Source organism: Accipiter gentilis, chromosome Z, assembly GCF_929443795.1.
Source record: "Accipiter gentilis chromosome Z, bAccGen1.1, whole genome shotgun sequence".
Taxonomy (NCBI): domain Eukaryota; kingdom Metazoa; phylum Chordata; class Aves; order Accipitriformes; family Accipitridae; genus Astur; species Astur gentilis.
Genome location: NC_064919.1, coordinates 8,682,341 through 8,709,165, shown reverse-complemented (window position 1 = coordinate 8,709,165; position 26,825 = coordinate 8,682,341). Strand labels below are relative to the sequence as shown.

Sequence of the window (26,825 nt, the reverse complement as noted above, 5' to 3'; positions counted from 1 at the left end):
CCAAGGACAGAGCCCATCTTTTCACATGTGAACCTTGGAATGTTTTTCCTCACATATGTCACTTTACATTTGCGTACAATGAATTTCACCTGCCATTTTACTTTCCAGTAACTCAGGCGTGTTGAGTCTGCAGTTCTTTATAATAGGTTCTTATCATTACTATATTGAATAATTAACAACCTTTGTCATCCTTTGTAATGCCTGTCCCAGTCTTCAACACAATTCCCTGAGGAAGTCCTTTGATGACCTTGTTTCATTATATGAACTGACAGATGGTCCAATATTCCAGCTTTGTTTCCTAGCTTTTGATCAGATTTTTTTTTCTTTTTATCCATGGAGGGACATTTTTCTTCTAAGTCCTAGATGCTTAAGTGTTTCCCTAAAAATCTGTCAAAAGCATTTTGAAAACCATATCATCGTAATCCAAATGGTTGTTGACCCCTTCAGCAAACTCCACTGGGTTTAGAGGAGTTGACAGCCTTTTACAAAAGCTGTACTGACTCTTCCCAAGTACATCATATTAATTCTGATGTCCACTAATCCTGTTCTCATTATAGCTTCTACTAATTGGTGTGATACAAACATGAAGTGTTTTGGCTTTGTAGATCTCCCTGGAAACTTGTGAAAAAATTGCCATGGTTTTCACCCTCCTGTCATTATTCCACTCTCATGCTAATTTAACAACAATGGGCTATGAATTTCCTGCCAGCGCTAGCAGCACAGCAAGTCTCAAGATGTGGCATAACCTAACCCTGGCATTTGTCTTCCCTTGACTCAAAGCACAATACTCTCCTTCCTACTAACATGCTGCTGATCCAGTGATGGGGAGGGATTGTTGTCTTCTCCCCCAAACATTTCTCTCACCTCCATACACTCGTACTTTTGCACTTGTTCCTTTCTAGGGATGCTGCCTTCTTCCAAACATATTCCTTTCTTTTCCTTCTGTTTCCCCGGGATGTAAGAAATACAGAATATATGTAATGTTTTGTATTTGAGAAGCTGGGCAAAATACTGTCAGTAGAACACATCTGAAAACTTCATGAGTTAACATGTCCTTGAATAGTACAAGCTGCTTGGATTCAGGCTGCAGTTTGCTGCTTTTCTTTCAAGGATTATTGACGAGTCTTCAGTTGCTACAGTGATTGTCCTCTTCTGCCCAATAATGTACCAGTGCTTGAGACTGCATACACATTTCCAGATTCTGAAATGAAAATGTCTGTAGAAGTAAAGAACGAGAAATATTTTTAGCTTGTTATCTTAAGTTTTAATTAATTGCCTCTCCCACCTTTTTTCGCCTCAGAGTTTTTTTAACATAACCTTACAAACATTAGGTAGTGAATATAAGCCTTAAAGATGAAGCAAATGATTAAGCTTCATCATGCCTCACATTGAAGACAGACTCTTGTTAAGGCTTTTAATTTTTGGTAGCAGTCTTGGTACACGAAATAACTTTTCAGAGTTGTTTCACATTTATACTCTTCATTCTTATCAATATTGACAGCTGGAATTTTCTTTTTAAATTACTCTCGAAGTCCTGGCTTGAATGATTAAACTACGACTGTACAATAAGTCACTGAAAGATCAGGAAATAGCATCTAACAAGGTCACACCACATTTAAGCTTTAAAAATGGTATTTTTATAGTATATTATGAAGAGAATTAAATTTGGTTTATGTTTACTAAGAAAAGTTTAGGGAAAAGCAGTTCATAGGCAAGTAGCTATTACTGCACGATAATAATTTACAAGCCCACAATACAACAGAATTTTGTAGTCACCTTGGAGTCCTTTGAAGCATAATTTAAATATTTATATGCTGTGCTCATGGAAGGATAAGATAACAAACACTGTTGACACATGCTTCATTTCTCCAGTATGAGTTTTTCCACCCAGACATTCAAAGCTGACCAAATTTATGAGGAGCTGAAGGCAGGAGCTTGCAGTAGGAATTGTCAAGCAGTGTTATTATCTAGGGTAGCAGCTTTTCTGCCTGTGACAGGTAGCAACACCACCATGGGAAGATGAGTGCTCATTCTTGGTGTTTCAGTGACTGAACTGTTGCAAGCATCACCACTAATTTACAAATGGAAAAGACATGTCATGTTACTGCAGCTATCAGGGGATGAAAAGGAGTAACCGACGAAACAGACGTAGTGGTAAGTTATCAGGGGATGAGAGATAAGAGATAGGATAGGAGATGTCCTTTGAAGTTTCCATGTGAGGTGGAGGAAAGAGAATGAGTTGTGGGACTGTCCTTGTGCTTTGGAGAGTGTGGTACCTGTATTTGTGTGACTCTCACTTCATAAACAGCAAAAGCTCTTGTCAGTCACAAGGAGATCAGTATTCTGCTCTTGGGAAATTTAGTCTTGGGTGTCTGTATTGGTGGAAGCTCTACCTCAGTATGCCTTAGAAGTCTTTCTGTTACAGGGCATATATCATTTGGGTTGTTTTTTTGGTTTTGGGAGGGTTTTTTTTGTTTGGTTGGTTTGGGTTTTGTTTTGGTTTGGTTTTTTACCAGAACGATGCTTGTTTTTCCCCTTGGAAAGCATGGCAACTTCAGAGCCTTTGCTGTCTTATTTTGAATGCAGCCATTATTTGGGCAGTTTTATAAGGACAAAGTTATGGTGTGAACTGCTGTAAATGGGGAGCCCAGCACAATAATCAGTATACTCCAGTACGGGACTTCTTTCACTCAGGGTCTTAATCTTGTTTCAGTCTTGTCTCTGAAGCAGAGGTCCCTGTCAGCTCATTCCTTAGTCTTTCCTTTTCACTGTAGGAAGAAACTCTTAACACTACATCCACATCAGAGAAGTGATACATAACAATATTCTTGATGCATCTTACTCCCATTGTTCTTTCCTTGACTGTCAGTCAAGATAGTGCCTTCATACCTATGCAAGGTATATGAAACTTTCCCTGCCTTTTTTTCCAAGCTTTACTTTGGAGAACTCTGCCAAAGATGTTTTTATTAAAATGAAGAGTTACCATTTTGCTTGTGCATACCTGAATACTGAAAAGACACCTTAAGATGAAATCACTGAATTTGTTTTATATCAAAATACAGAATGCTCATTTTATCTTCTATGAGCCTGACAATTTTCAGAATAAACAATAATAAAAAACCTGTCCAACGGAACCACGGGCTTAACTTGAAACGTGGGTGCCTGCCTGCTAGTCCAATGGACATGGTGAATGACGATGAGGGTAGCTGATGTAAATGTGTCTTATAGTTAAACATTTACTGTCATCACTTCATAATAGTGTGTATGCAGAAGGGTGGATGCATCACACGTACCATCTTATTTTCTTGTAGTAAATTAGTTTTGTAAGTTAGCAACATTTATTTTAAAAACAGAATTCAAGGATGACTTAAAGATTCTTTTTAGACGCATGTTATGATATTTTGTTTGCACTTTGCTTACTTTAGAGTTGGCTACTTCTGGGTAAATGATGTGACAGTTGATGCTGATGCTTGAGTGCAATATGTGTGTTTGAGAGGGGTGGAGGATGTAGAAGTTTTTTAAAGTTTTAATCTGTGCTTTTTGTTGGTCTAACTAAGCGTTTAGATCATGCCTATCAGCATAGTAACTGCACACTGTTAAGTCTAAATTCTGCAACATGAGATCTCTGCAAGTCTTCCTCAAAAGAGGTCTGAGTTACCTCACTTTAAAAGAAAAAGTAGGGAGGACTGTAATAGTGTCTTCCCTTTAATGTGAATCCCTACACAATGGGATTAAATCCAGTGCTTGTCTACACTTGTGTCCTCTTTATTCTAATTTTATATGTACCAGCTTTATGAAACACAAATAACTTGTTACATAAAATGCAGCTCCGAACAGTGTGATTTATCTTTAAATACACTTTTTAAAATAGACTATTCCAGTCTATAAACAGAGCACATTTGTGTGTAATCTTGCTGCACTTTTCACTGCCCTGTAGGTTGTTTTCAACTGCACTGTATTGTTATAAAAGTTTTTATCTATCACTGAGTTGATCTATCACTGATTAAATGTTTCTTTCTATTCATGGCATTCAGGTTTAAGTGATATGCACTGTTGGAAAACCACAGTATTAAAGGATTGTCCTTTTAATGATTTATTGATCCTCATCTGCGCTCTGGAGTTTTGTTTCTGAAACTCAACAGATCAGAGCTTGGACTTTCTTTGTACAGCCTGTTAAATGTGAATGCTGCTTCTTATTTTGCTGTGTTTCTGTTTTGTTGGTCTGTTGCTAATCCTGCAGTGCTTGTGGTCTGCTGTATGAAAAGGGTTTTGTATACATGTAACAATGTTTAGTAAATTAATATAATGCAGAAATGAATAGTTTTCTCTATACGGAATGCCATGTACTTGTTACCCAAAAAGAAACGAAACATGTGAGTGTACTCGGATGCACAGAGGCAGCTGGGTTTTGTAAATGTGAGGTCCCCAGGCACGAACCTTGATGCAAATACAGGTGCACAGACAGTGCTGTAGCCAGTGTAGTGAATCCAGTGTATCTGGGTTGTGTCTGGCGTGTATCTGGGGTGTATTGAACCCACTCTGCACACTGCACAGCTGACTTGTGTATTGTATGTGCACAGCAGGCTGCCAGACGTTTCAGAAGGGGCCAGTAGACGGCTGAAATAATCTCTTTTTTGTATGAGCAAAATTCTTTATCAGTGTTGACAATATCTGCAGCCAATTCTCCATAGGTAACATTTCATCCCTTCTGTTCTGTTTCTGTTTATGCTTGTGTTCCTCCTGACTTGAAATGGCTTTTAATTCTGAGGTGTTTTATATTTGCTTGATCTCCAGCATGGTGTTTGGCTCAGAGGGCCTTTTTCAGCTGAGCTGTGGCTTTGACAACGAAAGCAGAATGTTTGTTGAGATCACTTCACATTTCTTACTGCCGTAAACAATGGCTAATGGCGTGGGAGAACACAAATTACATACCTCACTTGCTGACTGGAATGAGTTTGGAATTTGCTGTTAGACCGCAGAAAGTAATTGCTGCTACATGTGGTTATACTCAGTTCCTTGTTAATTGGGACGAAGGTGGAAGAGGGATTGAAAAGTTCTAGTTAACGAAGGGACCTGAGTTATCCGGTGCAGAGGTGTTTAGCTGTAAGAGCTCCTGCATCACATTAGACCTAATGACCAGATGGTTTTATGTATGGACAGGTCCCTCACTGGTCCCTCTGCCTGTGAAACAGCTGGCTTACTAACTGGTGCATTTAAGGCACCTATAGAAATTACAGGTGTGTGTTTAGGTAGAGTTTTCTCACCTATTTTCATCTAAGTTGGAAGAATTCTGTTTGCTACCTGGCTGTTAGTATGGAAGCTATGCAAAATAAGGTTGTAAGTGACCAACCTCATGAAATGGGTTTTAATGTAGATGACTGGGGGTTCTCCTCTCCCCACTAGATAATTACTATTATTACTGCATTCTGAAAGTAATGAAAACTTTCCTGAATTTCTGTGTTTTATGAAACATACCATGGCCAACGTCTTTCACCTAAGAAATGCCATCAAAGAATATGACACTTCTTGTGTGAATAGCATTTTCTTGTGAAAACAAAAAGTTGTTGCAATGACAATTGCGGGTGAGGCTTCTTGAAAGAAGGCCAAAAATATTTTGGGAGTGTGATGAATGAGAAGGGACACTTTCCTTGTTTTGGAAAGGTGAGGAAATAAGCTAGAGCCAGTGCACAGTCCACATTCTTGTGAGGAAGCAGGGACAGTTCTGCATTTGGTGTCCTGTGCCGGCCATCTAAGAAAAATTTTAGGTGAAAAAATGCAAGGGAAAGAAGAACTACAAACACCCCAGTACAGTCACACTACTGTATTCAACTGTAGAAGCTGTTTAGGTAATTATATTATGTTGTCTTGTATGTGGGAGCTTAAGAACAATCACTTAAAATAAGTACCATGAAAGCTATTGCCTTAATACACAGGGGAATCTGTTAAGGATGCAGTTTCAACTTCAATCCATGTTTCATGACTTAATAGCTTACAAAGTATCTTCCTAGGCTTGCAATGCTTTAGGCTGTGTTAAAAAAGTTAGATTTTTTTTTTTTTTATTTTATATATCTATTTTATTTAAAAGAGTTGCTGAACATTTTTTGTCTTGTTCTAATTTGCAGCATTACTTTACTGTTCTTTTTGGCCATGAAGGGCAGAAACCACTGGAGCTCCGTTGTGAGGATGAAGTCGATGGGGACGAATGGGTAGAAGCAATTCACCAAGCTAGGTATGAAGCCTGATTTTTAATACTTGGCTCCATTTTACTGTAAATAAATTGGTAATAATTCGAAAATCTAAATTCACTCTCTAAACAGAAATAAACATTACAGTGCGTTGATTGTCTATTGCTTGCAACGCATGGGTATGGGTATGTTATAGGAAAAAATGCCTTTATCATTCATGCTTATATCATTGTATTTTATCATGCACAAGTGATTGTATTCTATTTGAAATTAGTTCAAGAAGAATACTCTTTTATTGGAAACAAGCCCTAGGATTAGTCCTCTGTTAGAGGCAATGTTTGTTATATGAATGAAGAAATAAGTGATATGCTAAATGAATAAATGAGTGTTTCTTAAAAGCTCTTATGTAGTACTAAAAGTAAGAAAGAGGAGGTCAAACCATTATGATGATAAAGTGCAACAAATAAAATTTCGACTTCAAAACTGAAGTCCTGAACAACAATCAGTCTTGTGAAAAGGGATGTGGTGGGACTTCCAGCCATCCAGTAATCTTTCCCTGAGAAAAGGTCTGCACAGTGAATGAGCAAGGTTTACAGTATAATCTAAATGAAAATCATTTAACTGAAGTTTTGTGAAATGGTTTGCGGAGGCAAATGTCTTTGCTGAAATGCACTTTCTTCAGTCTCAGAAAGAGGCTAGAGACTCACCTCAGCTTATCTACAGTGCCATGGTAACGCACAAGGAACCAGGCAATTTCTGAGTTGCTTAGGACATGAGCCATGTAAACAGAAGTGATTTTGCTTTATAACTAAAAATGAACACCACCAGCTAGTAGTTCTTAATGTAGAACTTGTGAAATGAGGCCCTGAAGCTGCAGGTCTTGTGTTACCTGGGCATCTGGTCTTTGGATCTGCATCCTCTTCTTAGCATTGGTACCTAACTGAACGGGGTCTCATCGTTTATTGGAAAGCACCTCCTGGATTGTGGTATTAGGTGAACCACATTTTGCGTGGTAGCCCTCTGGGTGAACACATTGGTTCAGGTGTTGAGAAGCTATGAGGCTTTGAACTCTCAGTCCATCCCAGGAGAGCATGTCCATCAACAGGCAGTCCTGTATTGCTGAGGGAGGAGGAGGTGAGGGAGATCTTCACCTTGTCTCTGGATCTGGGTCAGTTTCTTTGTGGAGTATGACTGAAAGCAAGTGAAGAAAGGAGAGTGACTTTTTGCCTTCTGGTAAGGGCTTTCAGGGGAAGCAGGATCCTACAGTTTTCTGTTTTCAGGATAATTTTCTTCTTGTCCATTGCCTGGTGTAAAAGGCACAGAAGCAAGAAGAGCTTCAAAACGCTGAGTTAAAATTTGTCTCTGGGTAGTTCGGTCCATAAATAGATCAAGCATGAATATTCAAGACAGAACTTAGCAGAAAATTAAGTGAATGTTAAACACACAGTGTAAAATATTGAGAACTTAAACTTGCTAAGAAGTTAGTTGTGAAGTTCAAGGTTGGGGTGGTTGAATTTTGCCTCCACCAAAAAGTTATCTCTGAAGCCTTCAGAAGACAACTGGGTCTCTGTTGTAAGCAAGATCAGTCTTTTGATCTCCGTCCCTTTTGCTATTTGAATTTTTTCCCTTTATTTGTGCCTATCTGAAATAACAATCCTAATAATATGAAACTATGGACACCACTGTGAGGGATATTGTCAGGGCCCTATGTAATTTTGGGGATTTTCTTAATCTACTTTTCTGCATAGGTCTCTAAATTTCTTGGGAAAATTTTACAGGAACATGGACGTGGCTTTTCTTGTTCTAGTATTCTTTTCTTGAACAAAATATCAACAAGTGACAAAGTTTCTGAAATTTAGTTGCTAAACATCTCACGCTGCTGCTGTTACCTCATTCGGATGCTTTTCTACTTCACTGGAAGTGGCTTTATTTGCTTTACATTGTGTCTAGTTGCATAATTAGTTACTTAACCATTGGGTCTTTCACCAAAGATACATAACAAAGAAGTGAAAATAACAGTTTTAGACTATTTGTATTGGGTTTGTGTGGAGCGGGTTTTGGTAGCAGGGTAGGGGGCCGCAGGGCCGGCTCCTGTGAGAAGCTGCCAGAAGCTTCCCCGGCTCCGAGTCGGACCCGCCGCTGGCCGAGGCCGAGCCCGTCCGCCATGGCGGGAGCCCTCTGGGAGAAGAGGTTGAAGAAGGGGAACCTGCAGCGGGGGAGGAGAGCGGGATGTGAGAGAAAGCCCTGTGCAGGCAGCAAGGTCAGTGAGGAAGGAGGGGAGGAGGTGCGCCGCAGGAGGTTGATGCCCCCGCCCGCAGCCCGTGGTGAGGCGGCAGGCTGTCCCCCCCCAGCCCACGGAGAGGAGCGGGGCAGCAGATGCCCACCCGCAGCCCGGGGAGAGAGGAGCCCCCGCCGGCCGGCGCAGGGGGACGGATGCCCCCAAGATGGCGGCGGCGCAGCCTGGGACTGAAGGTGGGTCGGCGGCAAGGACCCCCGCCAGGGAAGTTTGTGAGGAACTGCGGCCCGCGGAAAGGACTCGTGCCGCAGAAGCTGGTGGAGAACCGTGTCCTGTGGGAAGAACCCCACGCTGGAGCAGGGGAAGAGCGAGGAGGAGGAGGAGGAGGAAGGAGCGGCAGAGACAAGGGCTGGCGAGCCGCCTGTCAGACTGTCAACCGCCGTTCCCCTGCGCCGCCGGCGGGAGGAGGTAGAGAGAAGCGGGAGTGGGGCTGAGGCGGGAAGGAGGGAGGGGTGGGGGGAAGGTGTCCTCAGGTTTGGTTTTACTCCTCAGTACGCTTGTTTTGATCTGCCTGGTAGTAAGGGAAACGGATCGTGTTTCTCCGCCAAGTTGAGCCTGTCTTCTGCCCGTGACCCGCACCGGGGAGTGGTCCCTGCCCGCCCTTGTCTCGAGCCACGAGCATTTCTTTATATTTTCCCCTCCCTGTCCCACTGTGGGGAGGAGCGAGCGAGCGGCTTCGTGGTGCTTTGTTGCCAGCTGGGCTTAAACCGTGACATTATTGCATAAGATTTTTCTTGCCAACTTAATTAAACAAAATAGAACAGATTTGCTTCAGGGATTAAATTTTGCCGGTATCAGGATTTAGACTTTTTTCCTTGAGTTCGTCTGTATTTTTGACAGACGCGACAAGCTTTGGCAACTGCTTTGGTGTCACTTTTCATTTGAGGCTAGCTTAATACATTTCTGACCCTTCTCTCAGGTTTTTGTTCTGAATTCCTAAATGACATTTTGCGTAGCCCTTTGAAGATACTTTTTTTGTAGTATCTCAGATGTCTTAGATAAAAATTTTAGGAGGTATTGAGAACATTCCCTCTACCCTTAAATTGAAAACAGGCCTGGGAACATCGTGTTTTTTGTGAAGAGGTTGGCATTTTTGTGAAATGGAAACATTTAATTGCTTTCCAGAGGGTCTCATCCTCATGAATAGTTATGGTAATCCATGTTTTAGCTGAGACAAAGAAGTTGAGTCTTTTTTTTTTCTTTCTTTTCTTAGATTGACGTATACAAAATCTAATTTTGCATTGCTTTTCATGACTTTTTGCCAAATACATGTTTGCAGCCATCAAAATCTCCTCCATGTTTTATTTATTTTGCAAGTTATAAACAGACTTTTGAAAAAATAACATGATCTCACTGCACCCCGTGCCCCACTCTGGATAAATAGGTATTTTATTTGCATGCAAATTCATAATTAAAGGATTTTCTGCTGTGACATTGTCCATTGTTTCTTGGAAGATTTCACTGTGGGTGGGATGCTACTGCTTATCATTTGGGGTGCAGCACACACACTGCGAGAGCTGACCGGCTCTTGCATGCTGCAGCTACATGCTGCATTGCTTATGCTTCTGTCCCTAGTGCCCTCTCTTCATTTGGAAGACATTGTTTGGCTTGTGGGCTTGCAATGGGATGTGCAAATCAGTATATTTTGGTGGGACTCCATCATGAGCTCTACATGTGTTCCTACTTTTTGTATCTTTTAATTTTATTTGAATTCTCAGTGTTTAGAGTTCTCAGTAATATCCAGGGTGGCAGAGTAAGGTTTGCTGCTTCTGAGTTACATTTCTGCGCTGGAGGATTTATTCCTGGCAAATACTAATTCTTCTGTCAGTGACTGCATGTGGAAGTCCTGTTTTGGGCTTTGTTCCAGAACTCGGTCTCTTATGAAAAAAATCTATTTCACCCTCAATACACTGAGGTGGACTTTCCACCCTCTCTTACAAATTCTATGGTTTTAATTTTTTCTTTTTTTTTTTGCAATTAACTCAAAAACTTTTATGCTTCTTTTGCTATGTGGATGCAGTACTTGTTAAATTTCTTGGCCTTTTCTATGTTAGCTTATTGGAATGTCTTACATTAAGTGCTTCAGGCTGTAGTTTCATGTATGCTTTAGTCCTGCATAAGCCCACATTGCTGCTGAAGGAAGAAGCAGCTGTCATTCTTGTAAGTCAGCCATTCATTCCCACACCTTTACCATCCCTTCTCTTATGCAGGCAGAAGTGTGAACTTAATTGGGAAACTGATCTGCACTAAAAGGAATAATGTTTTGTTTATTTTTTGCCAGCTTAGTTTTATTCTGTCTCATTTCTCCAGGTCTGTTCACTGCACATCTATGCAACACACCTGTGTTCACTGCACAAGGGAGAAGGAGGTGCATGGGTGGGATGTGAGAGAGCATGAGTGCTATGCGGAGGGGGGAAGTGGGAGTGCTTCTTTCAGCTACTTCGCTGTCTAAAGCATATAAGGAACTACTGCCCTCCAATAGGCAATTTAAAAAAAAAAAAAAAGCTTGGTCTCAGATTTGTTGGCACACTTCACTTGCTAATGCAGGGTGTATTTCACATAGTATTTTGCAGGCACTTGTAAGCTCGCTATGGTAGCTCAGAGCTGCCTGGAAGCTCAGAGCAAATGTCTTGCATGTCTTGCTACTAATGCCTTGCTGTTAGAGAAACTGTATTAGCTGAAGCTTGCTGCTGTAATAACCACAGTTTTGTAGTTTCCACTTGGCTGAGAATGAGGCAGAGAGAATTTGAGTAATGCTCAAAACATGGGCAAAACAATCTCATATCTGCCTTCCAAATAATGTGTAGCTAGATCCACAGAACAAAGTGGTGGGGGTTGCCAGAGCTGGCAGCTTGATAGAAGTAAGGCTGCTGCTGCTCCCATATCCAGGTTGAACCAGAAGTGGGCCTAGGCATGTAGTTCCAATGCAGACAAACACACATATGTACATACAAATGCAGCTGGCTGCACAGATCAGCACAGACAAAAACATTCAGCACTCACGTTGGCACAGACAACACCAGCAGCCTCATTCTATTCCCATCTCTGACTGATCAGGGTGAAGGTACATTAGTGGAAAAATGCATACAATACATATATATAGTATGGGTCCCCCCAATAAACAGCTTAACCGTACAGTCTGTCCAGGAGTAGGTCCTGGATTCTCAATCTGCCCAGTTGCTGGCACCTGGAAGTACAAGCCCCAAGTTCCCACAGACCCTTTCCAGTTGCTAGTACTCAGTCCCCATCACCCACAGATAGATACGTTGCATTCTCTGCCTTCCCAGCACACTATGGATCCCCCAGTAACTGGTCTAAGACACTTAGTCTACCCCAGTAACTGGCCCTGGACCCAATGTACTTCCAGTTACCTCACACATTCACACCACACACACGCATGCATTGTGGATCCCCCATTAATTGGTGCATGGGTCCCGCCAACCCTGTACACATGAATGCATGTAGAGACCCAAACACTATGAATCTCTCCTGTAGTTGCCTTGCACACTCAGTCTAGCTGGTAACTAGCCCTTGGATGTTCTCATCTCCAGCTGTCTCAGGCACACATGCACATCTGCAAATGAGTTTCTCAGTCAGCCACCCAACCTCATGGTCTTCCTGGTAGCTGGGTTGGATCTCCTGTGCCCTCCAGTAGCCAAATCACAGAGTCTGCGATGATCCAACCTAGACTTACTGCATCTTCCACACCTGGCTTCCCAGGCTGGTGATCACGCACTGATACACACATCCAGATGATGCGTGCACACTCCCACCTCTCCAGTGAGTTACTGGCACTGCAGATGCACAAGGACCTATGGCCCTTGGGTCCCAATTCTGGCACTTAGAGCTCTGTGGATGCATATACACAGTCCCCTCACCCAGGGAAGTAGTTAGAAATGGAATTTAATGAGAAGACAGGACGGACCGTGCTGATCAGTGCAGAATATGGCCAGACAAGTGTACTGATCAACCTGGTTATATGTGACCCTTTATCCCCTTTTATCCCCTTATCTCTGCATTTTCCCAAGTGTGCTCCTTCTCAACCTCCTTGAACCCTCCCTTTTCCTTCCTTTGGTTCCTCCCTTAAACATCCCATAACAAGCCTTGTACAATCCCCAAATGGTGTTCTCTGTATCTCATAATAAATTTCACCCCTCTATAGTTGGTAACCCTTCGCAGCCTGAAAGGTGGTCTGGAGAGCCTTTCCACTGACTCATCTTGGTACGTTTCACCTGCCAGCTGATGAGGCTGGTGGCTCTCCTGTCACAGCCCTGGAAGGAGCTGGTATGGGTTGGGGGGTTGTTACTCTGACTAGGTTATTGGGGTTCCCTGCCTGGCATTGTGGCCCTGTTTGTGGAGATGGGCCTTTTCTGGGCTGATCTTGTGATAGCCTTGGCAGCAGCCAGGTCAGGGGACTGGTTTCTCTTGGTTAGGTTATTTAGGTTACAGCAGCTGCTATTGTTCCTCTGTGTTTCCTTATGTTGGTCAAGATCAGCCTTTTATCACACACCCTGATGCTGCCTAACAGAGGTGACTGTACCTCCTGTATTCCTTGCACAGCACTTCACAGAAATCTGTTTTATTGCCTAGAAGGGCTATGTTCCTGGAGCAGACATCTCCGTGCTGCTGCAAAGGGCTCCTTAAGCCCTGCAAGGGGGCTTGTAGTTCTTGGCAGACAGCACTTTAGATGGCTTAGACACAAACTTCAAAAGCAATGATGGTGTATTGGTTTTGTGTGGCAAGGTTTTGGTAGCGGGGAGGGGGTTACAGGGGTGGCTTCTGTAAGAAGCTGCTGGAAGCTTCCCCTGTGTTCGAGAGAGAGTGAGCCCATACCAGCCGGCTCTAAGATGGACCTGCTGCCGGCCAAGGCCGAGCCAATCAGTGATAGTGGTAACGCCTCTGTGATAACATTTTTAAGAAGGAAAAAACACGTTGGGACAGGGGGAAACAGCTGCTGGAGTGAGGAGTGAGAACATGTAAGAGAAACAAGCCTGTGGACAGCAAGGTCTGTGAAGGAGGGGGAGGAGATGCTCCAGGTGCCGGAGCGAAGATTCCCTTGCAGCCCATGGGGAAGACCCTGGTGAGGCAGGCTGTCCCCCTGCAGTCCAGGGAGGTCCACAGTGGAGCAGATATCCACCTGCAGCCCGTAGAGGCCCTCACGCCAGAGCAGGTGGGTTTCCAAAGGAGGCTGTGACCCTGTGGGAAGCCCGCACTGGAGCAGGTTCCTGGCAGGACCTGCGGATCTGTGGAGAGAGGAGCCCACGGAGCAGGTTTTCTGGCAGGACTTGTGACCCCATGGGGGACTCACGCTGGAGCAGTGTGCTCCTGAAGGACTGCACACCGTGGAATGGACCCATGCTGGAGCAGTTCGTGAAGAACTGCAGCCCGTGGGAATGGCCCACGTTGGAGGAGTTCGTGGAGGACTGTCTCCCGTTGGTGGGACCCCACGCTGGAGCAGGGGAAGAGTGTGATGACCCCTTGCCCTGAGGAGGTGAAGCAGCAGAAAATAACATGTGATGACCATAAACCCCATCCCTGTCCCCCTGTGCCACTGGGGGGGCTTGGTGGTGAAATCGGGGAGTGAAGTTGTGCCCAGGAAGTAGGGAGGGGTGGTGGGAAGGTGTTCTGAGATTTGGTTTTATTTCTCAATACCTTGCTCTGGTTGATTTTTAATAAATTGAGTTAATTTTCCCAAATCAAGTCTGTTTTGCCTGTGATGTAATTAGTGAATGATCTCTCCTGTCCTTATCTTGACCTGCAAGCTTTTTGTAATATTTTTCTCTCCCCTGTCCAGCTGAGGAGGGGGGAGTGAGAGAACGGCTTTGGTGGACACCTGGTGTTCAGCCAGGGTCAACCCATCTCAGATGGTTATACTGGTAATGATGCCTGTACAGGAGATCGGTGTGGTAGTTGTTTTCTAAGGGAACATTTGAAATCCCACCAATCACACTCTCTGGAGGTAGTAGCTATAACAGCATAACAGCTCTGTGAAGCCTCAGCTTGCTCAGCAAGGAGTGTCCCTTCTATTGTATTTGGTCTGGACTTCATGGCTGCTATTGAATTCTGTCTCAGTTTTGCAGAATGGGGTAAGGTACCTTTCTGCTCCAGTTTGTTTGTAGATGAATTCCTATAGTCAGATTTTCCTGGATAAAGGAGTGCTAGGACGGTTGGAACAGCTGGTTTTGGTATGAGTTGTGAGTCTGATGAGATGTGTTTTCAGCATTGTCTCATTCTCTCACAAGAGGGTAGCATTCCCCTCGCCACATATCCATGCTGCTAGAGTAAGCCATTCCCCAACTGACATGGTTTGGGTGCACAAAATCTCCTGTGGTTGTTGGGGCCACCCTTCCAAAAGACTCTCTGTTCCAGTTTGTATTACCCCGTCTCAATTAAAAGGATCTTGTGGTAAAAATCATTTGGGGCGCGGACTGATCATGCTTCCTGATATATCACACAGTCCTACACCCACCCATCCTCCCGTCCTGGTTGCTGTGGTTGTTCGCCAGCCCAAGTGCCATTTCCCAGCTGTTTGACTGGAAATCAGCAGACACCTCTTTTACAGCCTTTTTAAACAGTTGTCCATGTGTGTCCGAAAGCCCATCTTAATTTTGTATCTTCTGATAAGCCTCAGCCCTGTAACCCTTGCAGCCATAGGTGCCCTTTGATATCCCATATCATACAGGAGTTCATTAAAAGTTAATGGTACTTGTGTACAGGTGGTCTCCCAAGTCACCTTGGTTAGAGTAGTAAGGATGGATTGCATAAGTTCTATTGCAGCTTCTGCTGTTTCCATCCCTAGTGTGGCTCTTGATGTGCCATTAGATTTCAAAACCTGTCTGGAGGCTACTCCTCCTCTGTTAAGGAGTCCTGTAGCTGCTTGAAGGTGGTTAGTATGGGCAGATGTAGGCAGTTTCTTTTGCCTTCCAGACCCCCAGAGCCATATTGCCTGGTTTTTATAAAGAGTTGCTTAGGTTGTGCATTTTGCATTTCAAAAAGGTGATTTGATATGACCATAAATAGTTCTGGCCAGGTCCAATGCCTGGTTCTTTCAGCTGCCTGAGTAGCTTTAGTACAATTAGTGTAGAGTGATCCAATGAACCATAACTCTGGTCTGAATTCAATACAAAAATCAATTATATTTGCTGGTAGCACTACTGGAGCCTTTATTTTGGTCTGCTACCACAACAAGGAGACCCTAATAATGAGGCATTGGTTAAACTTTCTCCAGTTTTCCTGCATTTTCTGAGCATGTCGGCTCTCACGGGCCTAAATGATGCATCATTTTTCTCAGGACTTTCTTCACTGCTTCCTGTCTCCATGTGGAAGGTAGTGGTCAGTCAGAGCTTAAGGTTCTTGAAATACCCGTTTTGAGTTCTGTCTCTACAGATGGTAGTAGGAAATAGGTATGGCCTCAGCTTTAAGAATGCTCTGTCTATAAGTCTTAGTACATATTATTATAAATTTATAATATTGCTTCTCTTGATAAAATGTTAATACTAATTCATAGAAAGCCATACTTCACAGCAGTTGTTTCTTCCTATTAAATGATACCCAATCCAGAGAACTAGATTTAGGCTGGCTGGTTACACGTTGTTTTATGAATTTCTCATCCTCCTTTGACATTTGAACACTTTGGTACAATTTTCTTTAGCAATGGACATGTGTAATCAAGTCAGTGTTGAAACCCTGCCCTCTTGGAAGGCTCCTGGCATTATGCTGGGTATACAGGTTAGCACTTTAGGCATGATGATCTTTGACTCATACATACAGAGAGATGGATGAAAAGGTCTGTTAGAAGTATGTGAAGTTTATTTCAAAATCCTATCATTTTCCTTTCCCAGAACAAGTAACAGTTTTCAGAAGGAAAATGGATAGCCTATTCTAAGTTAGCGTAGGTGTACATAGGATTTTCTAATTAACTCCTCTTCATACTGCTAATTATGGGAGTGAAGGAAACGTTGTTTAGTTTCCAGGCTGAGACTGACATTTTAGACAGCCAAAGCCACTAACTAGGCAAAATACTCTAAGTACATCTCAAAAGAACAAAACCTTTTCAATCTTCCATAGCAAAGTAAGACTCTGGAAGTCTGGCTTAATGCATTTAAAGAAGCTGAAAAATCTAGATGAAGCTTCTTCCCCTAAAGGAGGAAAAGAAAAAAAAGTGGGAGTAAAACATTGTATGAAATAGTATTTTGAGTCTTACGTGAGCTGTGACTGCAGCTGCCGTTCACCCTTTGTGATTCTACGTCCTGCTATTTTCCTCAGTCTTGAATAAAAGCAAAGCAAAATCTGTCAAATTCTGTATTGGAAACATTTGGTAGCAAAAGTTTAAGAACATTTTGAAAAGGTTAAATAGAAGAAAAGGCCTTGTCACCTATCTGGATCTGGTTTTAGGTAGAAAAAACTACTCTTTATATTAAATGTAAATCAAGGTGGTGCTGCAGGCACTAAGGAATGCATTTTCTCAAATATGTTACATGTATTTTTATCTTCATAACATCTCATCATTGTAAAACAACTAGTGCTAACTGTGTTTCTAGCTCAGACACTTTTTATGATGTGCAAATGCCTTTTAGGGTGCAGAGATTAAGTACTACAGTTTCTGAAAAAAAGGGATTCTTGCAAAACAGAAAATCTTATTGAAAAATTTTAAAGAATTAAATCTCGTACTTTATTACTGTTTATAGCATAGTTAGGATACAGGGACAGCTTCATGACAGATTTTTTTATGTATGTTGTTTTACTTGTTGGAAGAGATGCCCTGAGCTTTTTTTTTTCCAATTTCTTGTTTACTGTTGCAGTAGTTAAAATACAACAATAAATGCAATAGAACTAAATTGAATTCTTATTCTTTTTATAATCTATTCAAGGATGAAAAACCTTTGCTTTGTGATAGCTGTGGTAACTCATTCTGATTATTTTAAATCTAAGCTTGCTTTCTAGTTTAGGTGTTGAATTTAATAGCTGTACTCAATATTGGCCCCCACTAGTATATAACTGCACTAATACTGATTGAAATGGCAGTAAATATATAAAAAAACCCCACAACTGGAGAGGATGCACATTATTACATTTTTAAAAGCCTCACAGTATTTAATAGCAAATGTTCATTGTTTTTTATGAGTGCTGCAACAAGTAGAAAGAAATTTAAAAGGAGAAGATGTGCAATCCAAAAATTTCTTCTGTCAAATCCTGTGCTAATTTGACAGTGGAAACAGATACAATAGTCAGCATTTTCAACGATAGGTCATAAAATAGTAAGAGATCCCTTGTGAAAGATTTAGGGCTTCGTTCTGCTGTGTTTTGTGCAGTTTGGTCTTTATCTTGTAAAATTATGTAACTCTCGGAGGAACAAGCTTCCTGAAACCTAGGTAAAGAGGTGGTATGGGTCTGTAGATTGTGCTGAATCAAGGCCACAAAATGATTACGTTGCAGGAGTGTGTGTTTTCTGTACATTTGAATTATTTACGTGAGAGAGACTGCATCATGTGAACAAGCAGTCTGATAAAGATGTTGCATAGGAAGAAACTGATTTATCCCTTACTTGAAGTTGGGAACAGTACTTCCAATACGATGCTTGTCACTGCTCTGATTGTGACATCTAATTGCACTAGGATACAGTCCCTTTTCAAGAAAAGACAAATCAATGGCAGTTTGCCACCCAAGAGCTGAAAGAAAGACTGATATCATAGTTCCTGTTACTAATTAGAATAAATACATTTATTTGAGTAATCTCAAACTGGCCTAAACAATAAAATAGGTGTTAGCAAACTAAAATAACAGTTATGATAAGAATTATTCCATAAAGAGATCTGACAGATGGAGAGAAATAGAAATAGTTTTGATGAAGTGCCAGATGCTCCCCCCAAGTCCTCCCAAAAGATGGAAAAAAAGCAGCCCTTAAAATAAATGAAATAAATTGAATTAATAGAATTCTTGGGCTTAGCCTGAGAATTAGAAGCTCATAAAAATATCAGTGCAGTTATCTTGCTCTTGGTAACTGAATACTGGGAAACTGGGTATTGCTAGAACCTTTGTCTAAAAAGGATATTGGAACACTCTAAGTTTGGATGATTTATGATCAAGCTATTCATGGTACATTAAGCCAAAGAAACATGGTTTTGCAGGTTTCTTGTCATTGGTGCAATGTTTATTCTGTCAGTATCTCATAAGGGGATATAATTTGCTATTTTTACTAACATAAATGTTTTCCCTTTTAGTTATTCAGATATTCTGATTGAAAGGGAGGTGTTAATGCAGAAGTACATTCATCTCGTCCAGATTGTAGAAACTGAAAAGATTGCGGCCAATCAGCTTCGACATCAGCTTGAAGATCAAGACACAGAAATTGAAAGACTTAAATCTGAGGTATGTGCCAGAGTCATCAAGCAATCACTGAATTACATTTTGCTGTGTGCATTTCAGTAATATTCAATATTTCTGTAATATTGTGAAAATAAGAGAACGCAGTAAGGTTAATGTATAATAGTCCTGTAGTAGTCCCCCTATGAACCCTTGGCTAAATATTTTTCTTAGAAAAATAGGGTACTGTTAAACTGATTGGATTACTTCTTTGCAGAGACTTTAAGATGAGACATTGCTTTGCAGTATGGGTGCCATTGATTGCATTATTTTCTACCTGTCTTCACATGAGGGGTTTGATCTTCGTCACATTGTCTTTGGTTGTGACATTATTGAGAACTATTCCAAACTGCTCTATTTCACTGAATGTTAAAAATTTTGTTGCAGTCCTGAGCTGATGAAGTCTGAAAGGCACACTTGGTTTTGAGAGGAGAACCAGCTCTCTTCTGGTCCTTCCTCCATCTAGATCAAGAGCCTTGCTGGTTTTTACAGAACTGTGTTCAGGTGCCAGTGACCAAATACATGTTTGTCATTCTGTGCAGCTTTAACAGGCTTGACGAAGGGGAAAATATTCTTCTGTTAGTTCTGCAACTAAGACTTTCATTAGCTTGAGAAAGCATTTAATGAATGATTGTTTTTTGTCAGATTATAGCTCTCAATAAAACAAAAGAAAGAATGCGACCTTATCAAGGCAACCAGGAAGATGAGGATCCAGATATTAAAAAAATTAAAAAGGTAAACATCCAACCTTCTGTGCTTAAGAGGAGCATGGGATGGGGGGTGTACTTCTGTATTTTAGTCTGTCTAGTTTTATATTCATTTATTTTCATTAAGTACAGTCAAATAGTAAGATTCTTTTGCCCTGCCCCTACTTAAACCTCTTAAATTACAACAGCTTCCTATGTTTCAGTGCCGCATTTATACCATGGTGTATTTGTTACTTAAGTATTCATTTTTACTTGCAAGGTATATACTGAGTTTCTTAAAGAAGCTTGCACATTGTGTTCAACTGCTTGTAAAGACTGAAATGAAGTTATGGGCTACATCCTGTGGGAATCAAGTGTATAGGCACTTTATACTCCTTTCTTATAAAAATGCTTACAAAGATGTAAGAGAATAACTTATATTCTGTCACTGCAGCTGGAATACAAATATTGAAAATGCAGCAAGCAGTCTTGGTCTAGGTTGTCAGTGGATCTGTTTGATGGTGATTGTTCCAGGGTACTATGACCAGTGGTTTTAATAACAGGGACAGAATTGTCCCAGTCTGTATGGCATTTACATGTGCAGCTTTTGGTAATCTTGCTTAAGGCTGGATATAGCCAGCCTCCAGAACTGTGGCCATAGCTGACTCCCACAAATCCTAATGCATGAGCATGAATTGAATTCATGCTTGAATATGTGGTCCCATATGTGTCACCCTTATTCTCACAGTGGTCAGTCTCTTAAATTGCATAATATCCTTTATGGCATGTGGACTTAGTTTCTGACTTTTTTCTGGGTCATGCAGTCTGAGTCAGGGTCAGCACTGAGCTGATATCCTTGTGTGAATTTTCCTTTTCAAGTAGATTAAACATTGTACTAGAGGCTGGAAATGTCTCTTTTAGTAGAAGGAGAGCTCTGATTCTGTATATAATTCACTGCATTCTACATCTTGATTGTTTAGACAATTGGGCCCTTTTTTTAAAGTTGTTTATTCAGAGTAAACTGCGACCAGTGAGATTTTGCATTTCTCTTTCAAGGTGAATGTTCTTCACATTAAGATCAGGGCAAAGACATACTGAAATTTTCTGTGACGAGATGTAGACCTTTTCTGTAATCTTTAATCCACTTCTAACTTCAATGGATTATTATGCTTAAGTAGATTTTTCCATGATGGAGATACTTTTTAAGAATGCCAAAAATCTGCCTTTTCTGGATAATAGTATTGCTGGCCTAGGTGTCTGAGACTAGGCAGTATATTGATACTTAGCTTTAAATACACATGCTAAGTGGTATCCATTAAAAACAGAAAGCTGGGTTGAACAACTATTGCAGAATTATGTCACTAATGATATCAAGTGTCTCTTGAGATGTCTTACCTGGAAGTGTTGCACAATACTTCTGGAGATATAAGAGAAGTGTGTAAGGGAAGGTAAAAGGAGTTAAAAGCCTGCCCAGTGTGCAGCACGATTGTGCTGCAAGGAAGAGCATATACAAAGGTACAACGTTTGAGCTTGCAGGAAAAGGTACCTTGATATGTATGTGATATCTTTTCAATCTGTTTTCTGGCAACAAATACAACGAAGTGATTGTGGGAATTTCATTAACAAGTAGAGATCTAAAAAAATATATAAATCAGGAGCAATTATAGATCAGTAACGGTAACACTTTTTTTTTTTAAACAGAGGTATTTCATTTAGAGGGTTATTTCTACAGTGAAGTGCTCATGATAAGTTCTGTAATGTTTTTTCTCATTCTTCCTTTCTGCCTGGTCAATTTTTAGGTCCAGAGCTTTATGCGGGGCTGGTTATGTAGAAGAAAATGGAAGACTATTGTCCAAGATTATATTTGTTCTCCCCATGCAGAAAGTATGAGAAAAAGGAATCAGATAGTTTTTAACATGGTGGAGGCTGAATCTGAATATGTGCATCAACTTTATGTTCTTGTAAACTGTTTTCTGCGGCCCTTAAGGATGGCTGCAAGTTCAAAGAAGCCACCTATCAGTCACGATGATGTTAGTAGCATTTTCCTCAACAGGTATGGGACTTTTTGTTTGCTTTTTGCAGTTTCACTGACCACTTCTTCCCATTCTGCTTCAGTTTACAGTAGTGAGATCTGGCACTTGTTTTTTTTCTCTGATATAAGTAATGTCATTGAGGTAGACCATGTTTCCAGGAGTAAAAGGCAAGGTGCTGTCAGTGATGCTGTTTGAAACCAGCTGGACCTCTTTGCCTCCTCACATTCTATTTCTGCCTCTGCTAGAGGAAGGAAAGGACAAATCATGCCTCTTGGGGCAGTTCTCATAATTTTCTGTCACCTTTCCTGTTTTCTTTTGTCTTAAGAGAGCAAAATTGGACTTAGTGGCCTCATATGATCCAGATAAGGCCCTGAGGATGAGTATGTCAAATTTTCTATTTTCTGTTGTTCTGCCTAAGGAGCTCCTTCCCTCTCGCTTGTCTTTTCATATACTACAAAAAAAAAGAATTGTAGTTTGCATTAAGCATCCAAGTACTATCATAATGAGTATGTACAAATAAGCCAGCAGGCATCTAAAATTTGATCCAGGATTGGGATTGCATCTAAGTCTGCCTGAAACCTCTAAGAAATAGAACATGTTCCTTTAGTTATGAGACAGGATTCCCTTTCATAGCTCATTCATGATCACTGTACTCTTTATGGTTTCTCTTACAACTGGGATGTTGCCTTCTTCTGTTAACCTCATGAGCTAAAGTGCAATATTAAGGTTCATGTTATAGAAGAGTTGAAAGTTTCAAATCTTGAACAGCAGCAAGGGAGAATGTAGATGACTACCACTGGCTTGAGGTTTTCTGCATCTTTTTAATCCCCTTAGGCTACTGAATGCTTTGTCAGAGATATTCTTGGAAAACCTATTCATTAAACTGGAACATGTTATTTAATAGATGCTTTTGTTTAAAAGAATTAAACAGAATATGCCTTTTGCATCAAATACCATATATTTTGTAGAGATACTACACCAAAAACTTTAAACAATGCCATAAAAGGAAAATATACACTAATAACCAGGAAGAGATGTTTCTCTGTGAATTATTAAGCAGAAAATAAAATGTAAATTTTCTTTTTGTATGTTTAAATACTTGTTTTTCAGTGAAACAATCATGTTTCTTCATGAGATATTTCACCAAGGCTTAAAAGCAAGAATAGCTAATTGGCCTACTTTAATACTAGGTAAGTTACTGTATTTTTCTCTAGGGGTACAATTTTCGTATTTATTTTTGAAATTACAGTGACGTCTTTTTTTTTAAAGAAAGAACTTTTTAAAAGTCCCTTTAGAATGGAACAACACATTTCCAGAACTGACATCATGAGATCTGGTGGAGTGGGAGTCCCACATGGGCAGTAATGACTGTCTTGCAGTCCATACATGAGAATGCCTCTGCCTTAAACATTGATTAGACACAGGCTCCTGAATTTTTGGTGGTATTGTCTGATTATTAACTAATCAGAACAACCATGTTTTGGTAGGTGAAAAGAACTGAGTTTAATGTTTCTAAAATCTCAGTATATTGGAAACAGAACTGATTATAGTAAATTCCCTTCCATAGAGCATAGTAGTTTCTTTAAAAATACATTTTGAGAGATGGATAGCTGGGAAAAAAAAGCATTTCTTGACTTTTTCTAGCTGACTTATTTGACATTCTGCTGCCAATGCTGAACATATATCAAGAATTTGTTCGGAATCATCAATATAGTCTACAAGTACTGGCAAACTGTAAGCAAAACAGAGATTTTGACAAACTCTTGAAGCAGTATGAAGCCAACCCAGCATGTGAGGGGCGAATGCTGGAAACTTTCCTTACTTACCCCATGTTTCAGGTAGTGTCTGTATATTTTTTGTGCCTATTTGTTTTTGATGTTTGTTTGATTCATTTTGTGTTACTGACATTACAGTTGACTGAAGATTCTTCTTGCTTAACTAAAAATACACTCAAGCAAATTAATTTAGTTTTAATTCGTTTTGTTGTTATAATGAAACTCTGCCTGTAGAGATCTTTCCTCCCAACTATAGTCATTCATCCTATATTCAGAATCTTATGTATGTTGAAGCAGAATGTGGGATGAGGACTAGCACCAAAAGAAAAAAAAGCTGAGAAACAATTACTTGACTTCTGCCTACTGCAGGATTATGAAGCAGCCCAGAGAGGGATAATGTACCTGGTATAGCAAGTGAGAGCACCTACAAACATTTTACTAGGAATACATTTTGAAACTTTCCTCCCACTTTGTTCTCCAGTGACCTGGTCTTTAGAAAATGGAAAATGTATTGCAAAAGTTTTGAAAACTTTATTATCCTTCTGATCTTTTGTCTTGATCTGTCTGGATTAATTATTTGCGGCTGTTTTAAGAGGTCTATTGTAACACTGGCCTGATGATTTTGTGACTTTTATGTTTACCCTAACATTTTACTCATCAAAAGAATAGTGAATGTCCTCAGTTTGTTCAGTTACTGGCAAAGCAAGCAGAGTCAAAAGGGGGCATCAGTGACACTTGTGTAAGTGCTAGTTATTCCTATTAGCCTAAAGCGGCATTAGCACCTGTAACTGCATTTTTTTTAGCTTTGAGCTTGTATATTGTAAAGGTTTGGGATTTTTTGGTTGATCTGAAACAAGGTCATGGGATCTTAGAAGGAAGAGAGGGGGTCCTATTCGTATGTGATGGAGGATGTCGTTGCTGATGACTTTTCACTTCAGCATAATGAGAAGTCATGTCTCCATTTCCTAAGTAACTTTTATTCTGTAAAGACAAGTTATACTGCAGTATCACTTGGTTCTGCTTAAAAGCCCTGAAACTACTTTAAGTAATAATAAATGGATCAGGGTCCTTGTGCTACCCTGTGGCCTTTAATAGTCAAATACTGCATATTCTTCAATGTCTATTAGTGCAATGTGAATTTTATATAAATGCAAACTGTTCAGCTGGGATTTTCAAAGTCATGAGAAATTTAGATGCATCTATCCTATTAAAATTGAGGGAAGGTATGTATGAATCTCCCAGGGAGTTTTGAAGGTGTTCTCTATTGGCGCTGGGATAGCAGCGTGAAAAAATGAAATTTATTGTTGTATTTATGTCTGCCTCTGATCTGATCTTTTCCTTAAAATGTAATAAATGTATCTTGTGCTTCCTCAAACTAAAAACATACATATGCATATGTAGCCTCTATCACCCAAAACTTCAGTATTTTTGACAGTAGTTATATTTAGAATGTATGTATAATCATTTAGCTGTGGATATTCATTTGAAAAAGGCTATGTTTGCAAAACTTTTCTGACCAAGATGATAGCTAATATATAACAAAAAGGTGTATTGGATTTATTCCTTTAAGGATTTACTGATTTTATACCTTACTTGTTTTAAGATTCCTAGATATATTATAACACTTCATGAACTTCTGGCTCACACACCACATGAACATGTTGAGCGAAAAAGCCTTGAATTTGCTAAGTCTAAACTGGAAGAACTTTCAAGGTAAGATTTTTCTACCTTATGTTCAATAATCTTGAATCAAAGGTTTTGAAATGAAAAACCTATTTTCTTTATTTTGGTTTGATTTTGTGCTTTAAAAAAAAAATATTTTAAAGAAAAGGATCAAAACCAAACCAAAACAAAGATAATGATAAAACCCCCAAATACCAAAATTTAGTATTTTGAATCTTCTGGGTTTTTTTGGCTAACATAAATCTTTAAGTGTCTCCTAGTATTTTGGGAAGGGGAGAATAGTGGTTGCTATAGGAACTACCTACCCCTGGGTTATGAGCAAAGCAATTTTCTTTACATAAAGAAATAGATTTTTTTTTTTTCACAGTTTAAAGAAAGAGGGCATTTCTGTTACTCTGTGACAACAGGAATCAAGCAGGGTCCTGAAAAGTACTGAGTACTGAGTTCACAGTCTGTGTTATAGTTTATGTGCATTAATGAAATAACTGATTTTCACATATGCTTCAAATAATACCAGATAAACAGGAACTAAAGGTATATTTTGAGAACTGGTGCTCCCTGTAGAAACCTGCAAAATGACGCTCTTCCCTGAACTCCCAGACCATTCTCAGATGCTCCTCTCTGTCAGTCCAGTAAGAAATTTGGTTGTTATCTCTGGGAAACACAGTTTTCTGCTGTGAGCAAAGAAATGCTGCATGAAGTCCAGGATATAAATCTTGAGTATCTGGAGTATTCACTGAAGATATACTTGGAGAATATTTAGTTGTAACAGAGGGATCACTTTACAGCTTTTGTTAATTGCATGCTCTTGACTGGTCAATTTTCTTTTTTCTGTTAAGACAAAGTTCCTACCTTGTGCAGAATGCCCATTAATTTGGAGCTTATTATTTTTTCCTTTTTGTCCCACTGTGTTTTTAACAGAGGCAGCTTTCTGAGTCAGGTCATGCTGTGCCACCTCTTCAAGCTCTGTCTTAAAGAGCTGGGCAGGCAATATCTTTTACAGAAATGTCTGTGTTTGACTCCTGCAGTGTTCAGCAAGTTCTGCCCTGTTCTGAGGCCATCTGAAGCAGAAAGAAGTAATGTCTTCTTTCCACTCAAGCAAAGCAGAGAATTTCTCTGGCCAGTGTTATGTGCAGAAGCAGATCAATCAGCTTTGACTTGGCTTCATCTCATAAGTCAGAGTTCATTGATGATCCAACTAATTTGTCACTCAACATTCAGAATTGGAGGCTGAGACTGATTGATCCTCCTCTGCTCATAAGGCAGTGTAGACCATAAATATAAAACTTTGTGACTCATTTCCATCTCTTTAATGTAATTCTGAGTGAGGAAGAGCTTTCAGATAGTGCAGTCTGGTCCCAGTTTAGGAAAATATTATACATCACAACACCATGTAAACTTCTGGGTTGGTTTCAGCCTTGAAAAAATCCGTATTTCTCTTTGTAAGGGAAGGATGCCTATGAAAAAAAAGTGGGAGAAAGTAAGTGGTGAGCCATCAAGGCTGTGGCTGTTACAGGAAGCAACGGCAAAGTGAATGGTACATTGAGATGTAAACTGAAACAGAGCAGAGTGAGAACCTAAAGTCACGGCCAGGGACTCTACGATGTGTTCTTACTTCCAGGCTTGTGGCAGCCTGGTCTATTAAGGATCAAGAAGTACTATACTATTAGCTGTGAAAGGTTTTTAGCCTTGTGGCATGTCAGATGTATTTAGGAATAGCCTAAAAACAAGTCTGGCAAAATTGGTTCCACTGTTGAAAAAAGTAAATGATTGCAGAATTATTTGAAAGGGAGGAGAAAAAAGGC

At 40.3% G+C, this 26,825-nt stretch overlaps 1 protein-coding gene across 2 annotated transcripts in view; it reads left to right on the top strand.

The window, feature by feature from the left end:
• The window catches only part of RASGRF2 (Ras protein specific guanine nucleotide releasing factor 2), a 133,409-nt gene that overhangs the window by 34,552 nt on the left and 72,032 nt on the right, over window positions 1-26,825 (top strand). For both annotated transcript variants that reach the window (XM_049796408.1, XM_049796407.1), the window contains exons 2-8: window positions 6,123-6,229; window positions 18,702-18,849; window positions 19,489-19,578; window positions 21,329-21,582; window positions 22,673-22,752; window positions 23,207-23,400; window positions 24,941-25,050. In XM_049796408.1, the coding sequence (XP_049652365.1) occupies window positions 6,123-6,229; window positions 18,702-18,849; window positions 19,489-19,578; window positions 21,329-21,582; window positions 22,673-22,752; window positions 23,207-23,400; window positions 24,941-25,050 (983 nt within the window). The remainder of the gene's footprint in view (window positions 1-6,122; window positions 6,230-18,701; window positions 18,850-19,488; window positions 19,579-21,328; window positions 21,583-22,672; window positions 22,753-23,206; window positions 23,401-24,940; window positions 25,051-26,825) is intronic.